The 3984-nt window shown below is 45.5% G+C and overlaps 1 protein-coding gene across 2 annotated transcripts in view; it reads left to right on the top strand.

Annotated features, from left to right (window-relative positions):
- Window positions 1–1264: 1264 nt before the first annotated feature.
- Window positions 1265–3984, top strand: part of LOC125522456 (KH domain-containing protein SPIN1) — a 3923-nt gene continuing 1203 nt past the window's right edge. The window contains exons 1-5 of one of the 2 annotated variants that reach the window (XM_048687524.2): window positions 1265–1617; window positions 1816–1904; window positions 2220–2383; window positions 3492–3605; window positions 3691–3807. In XM_048687524.2, the coding sequence (XP_048543481.1) occupies window positions 1523–1617; window positions 1816–1904; window positions 2220–2383; window positions 3492–3605; window positions 3691–3807 (579 nt within the window). In that variant the 5' untranslated portion in view covers window positions 1265–1522. The remainder of the gene's footprint in view (window positions 1618–1815; window positions 1905–2219; window positions 2384–3491; window positions 3606–3690; window positions 3808–3984) is intronic. The other variant, XM_048687517.2, reaches the window with a different exon arrangement.

The following is a 3984-nucleotide window of genomic DNA, read 5'->3' as shown; positions in this document are numbered from 1 at the left end:
TAACCAAATTTCATTGAAATAAATTGCAACCAATTTGCACGACATCACGCGGGGGATCATCTACTCCCTCTGTAAATAAATATAAGATCATTTTAGTGATCTAAACGGTCTTATATTTATTTACAGAGGGAGTAGTTATTTATATGAACTGTACATTATGACAAAGATACATCATCCTCAAGTCATATGAGATTTAGCTATCTATAGCAAAAAGTAATTGTACATACCTTTCGAAGAATAGTGGAGCACGGAGAAATTTGCAGAAGCACATCATACCTAAACTATCTAGTGTGGCCTAAATGTGTCACTAGTTATGACCTGCCCTAGCGATACGACACTATCCTATCTTGAGGACATGGTGTGCTGAAACATGTATGTCGTTATTACACACCGTCAACTCTAGGGTGCATGTGACCCTAGTTACGACCTACCCTTGCGATACGACACTATCCTATCTTGAGGACGTGGTGTGCTGAAACATGCATGTCGTTATTACTCATCGTCAACTCTAGGGTGCATGTGACCCTCCCAAAAGATCTGACCATCCGCCGCTAAAGCTATCGCCCGGATAGAGTTAGATATCGGCAATGCAACGCGACACAAACCGCGTCTGCAGCTATCGTCGGTTCTCGTAAAACAAGATCATCACATCACAACTATCTGTTGTGACACAAACTTTGTTTCTAGTACTCACCAACCGCTCAAAACCGAGGGCCACCGAATTCTAAAACCACTGGCTATATTACCACCACAACTTTCCAACAGTAACTCGACGTGTACGTCAAGTTATCAACGAACCGACAATATGGTATACAATCACATTACACACCCTCTTTTCCAGCAAAGATCGAACCTTTTTTATCCAATAATATTTGTTGAAAAAATATTTACATTTTCTAAAAGACAAGGTAATGAAGCCAGTCATAGCGGGGAGGTGGTAATTTTGCATGGAGCAAAACAGAGGAGCACTACATAATGGTTTGCTATAATAAGCCCAATACCATCACAAAATCATGGAGCACATTAATTCACAGCAAAGCTTCATGTGCACAACATCAAGACATGCCCCTTGCTTGACAGCAATGGTAGGAATTTATTCACAGATATGGACCCGGTGGACTGGTAGTCCTCTGGGAGTAGTAAATAAAAAGAGGGGAAAAAAAATACAGAAGACCGGGCAGGGCAATGCAGGCCGGTGCGTATCTGGCGGGTGTCAGCCGCCCCAGGGGCGTGGGTTGGTTATAAACCCTAGCGTAGCGGCGGCGGGGCAAAGAAGGGTAGAGAGAGAGAGATTGAGCGCCCGTCGGACGTCGTGCGCGGCGCAGGGTTTTGCCGAGATTTTCCTAAAAAAGGGGCGTCGCCACCGTACCGAGAAAAGAAAAGGGAATACGAGGCGAAAAAACACACAAACTCCTCTCCTCATCGCCTCTCCTCGCCCCCTCTGCCCTTCCTCATCTTCCTCCCGTTCGGTTGTGGCTCCGTCTTCCCTCACGATTGGTGCCCGGGCGCCGCCGCCATCGCCATGGACGGCCTGCACGGCGCCGACGCCTGCTTCTCCCCCGGGAGGGCCATGTCACCGCAGGTCCGGCCCCCCGCCGGCCCGCCGGACGTAGGCAGGTAAGGACGGTCGGACGGTCGGACGGACGGACGGGCGGCGGCTGAGATTGGGTCTCGCCGCCTTCTTCTTCTTCTTCTTCTCTCTGGTTGAGAAAGATTGGTTCTTTCGGTGCGTTTTGCTGGGTGGACGGCCTCGCTGAATTGGTTGCCTCTGTTTTTCCGTGCCCGTCGGATTGGATGGCGTCGGTGCCGCCGCAGCCACTACTTGGCGGAGCTGTTGCAGGAGCACCAGAAGCTCGTCCCGTTCACGCAGGTGCTACCAATCTGCAGCAAGCTGTTGAGCAACGGTGAGAGCCTCGATTCGCTTCCTCGCCGCCGCCGCCCCGTCTAGCATTATTGGCCTAGATTGGAATTCGTCCTTGCTGACTCGCCGTCGCCTGATTGCTTTTGTTTCTCTCCTGTTGATGCAAACCTGCTCTGCTTGACTCTGTTTTGGCCTCAAGGCGCAGCCCTCTGTGTCTCTGTGTGTGTGTCGTAGGTCTTTAAAGCATGGAGTAGTATGTAGCTTGATTCATACGATTCTTCAGTGTCAGCAAGTTTTTCATGTACGTTTTCGTGCTAACGCTGTCTTCTGATGTTTGCTCTTGTGCTCATGCTGCCAGAGATAATGCGGGTGACCTGCCTGCTTAAGCACCAGCATGGCGGGGACTTTGAGAGGCTGCCGCCGATGGCGAGTCCAAACCAGATGCATCATCATCCGTCGCCCCCAATGCCTAATTTCTGCGGAAATGGTTTTGGCCCGTGGAACCACGGGGCGCATCCAGAGGTAATTGCGTTAGTTATCTGAGATGATGACATGAGGGTGGCATATTCAGTCATCCATCATATCTGATCGCATCAGCTGGTAATTAATCTTTAAAAGAGAAAGAATGATACACAAGATCCTCTCTTGGTGATGTGATGGTTGCAGCTACTTTGTGCATGTTAATTGTGTACTTGTGTATCATTCCGTTTAACGATAGTATGGATGCGATAAGTTGCATCCTCACCATCACATCTGATCGCATGGTATTCTTAGGAACGTAGTCGTAGTCTCACCCTTAAGCCTATCTCTCTTAATTGCATATTTGCCATGGAGACAGAGCTCCGAGGCGTAAGCTGAGTTGACTCAGAATTGCTACCTGAATTTTCTGTTTCGATATGATATTACCATCTTCTGGTTTGCGCTCAGCTCAGTTTCTAACAAAGTTGCAGTGCACTGGAAACATATACAGGTTCCTTTTATTCTGTTCCACCTTTCCCTCTGCTGTAAATGCTTGCCGAAAATTGGCAAGTCTCTCTCTTCAAACGCACCAGGTGGATAATTGGGTGTAAATATTTTTGTGCTGATTGATGTGGCGAGCTTACAAGCAAGATATATTCTTGATTTTCTCATTAACGCAGTGGCCGTAAATAAATAAGCAGATATGCCTATAACAAGTCAAATATTGCGTCGGAGTCTTTTTCAAACTGAAGTTCTATAAATTCTGGTGGAATATTAAGCTGATTTCTTTATTGATTGCTCCTGTTTTAGAATTCATATCATGCTCTTCCACAAAGAGGCAATCCATATTATTGTGTCTTGATCTAATGAGGGGTAGCTGCTATCTTATGCATGTTTTATTCCTTAATGAGACTTGAAATGCGCAAGTTCAGTGGATTTGTTTTGAACAAAAAGACACTTGACGCTTAAGATTATTGTATTGAACTAAATCCTTATTTGTTTGGGAAGCATTAAGAAACTGGATTGACTTGAACATAATCAAATTTGGATCTTTAGTTATGTTTGTCCTACCTGTTTGCAACTGGTTACACCGCACTCTCAATTTTTATGTTATGCTTATTATGTCCTAAGATGTGCATGTGCAAAGCCTTACAGTTCTGTGGTTGATCAGAGGGTAGGTTTTCCTCAAGGACCTGTGGGTTGGCAAGGAGCACCACAAAGCCCCTCTTCATACATTGTCAAGAAGATTTTGCGGTTGGAGATACCAACAGATACTTACCCTAATGTACGTTATTATTTCCATACTTGCAATGTTTACTAGTATGGAATCATTATTTACTCTGCTTACTCTGCTTGTCATACTTGTTCAGTTCAATTTTATTGGCCGTCTTCTTGGGCCAAGAGGAAACTCGTTGAAGAGGATTGAAGCCTCTACGGGTTGTCGTGTTTTTATCAGAGGGAAGGGCTCAATTAAAGATCCTGGGAAGGTAAGCATAATTCTTGTATGGAACCTCACTCTGGAACCTGGCATATATATACATATATTGCTGTGTATGCAACTATACATATCTGAAATTCACTACATCACTAGTATAAAGTTATACTCCCTCGTTGAGTCACTTATTTTGGGACGGAGGGAGTATTTTCGTAGTAGGCAACTTGCA

The sequence above is a fragment of the Triticum urartu genome, chromosome 1A, assembly GCF_056163025.1.
Source record: "Triticum urartu cultivar PI428250 chromosome 1A, HENAU_Tu73, whole genome shotgun sequence".
NCBI lineage: Eukaryota > Viridiplantae > Streptophyta > Magnoliopsida > Poales > Poaceae > Triticum > Triticum urartu.
This window is presented reverse-complemented; position numbering and strand designations above follow the sequence as displayed.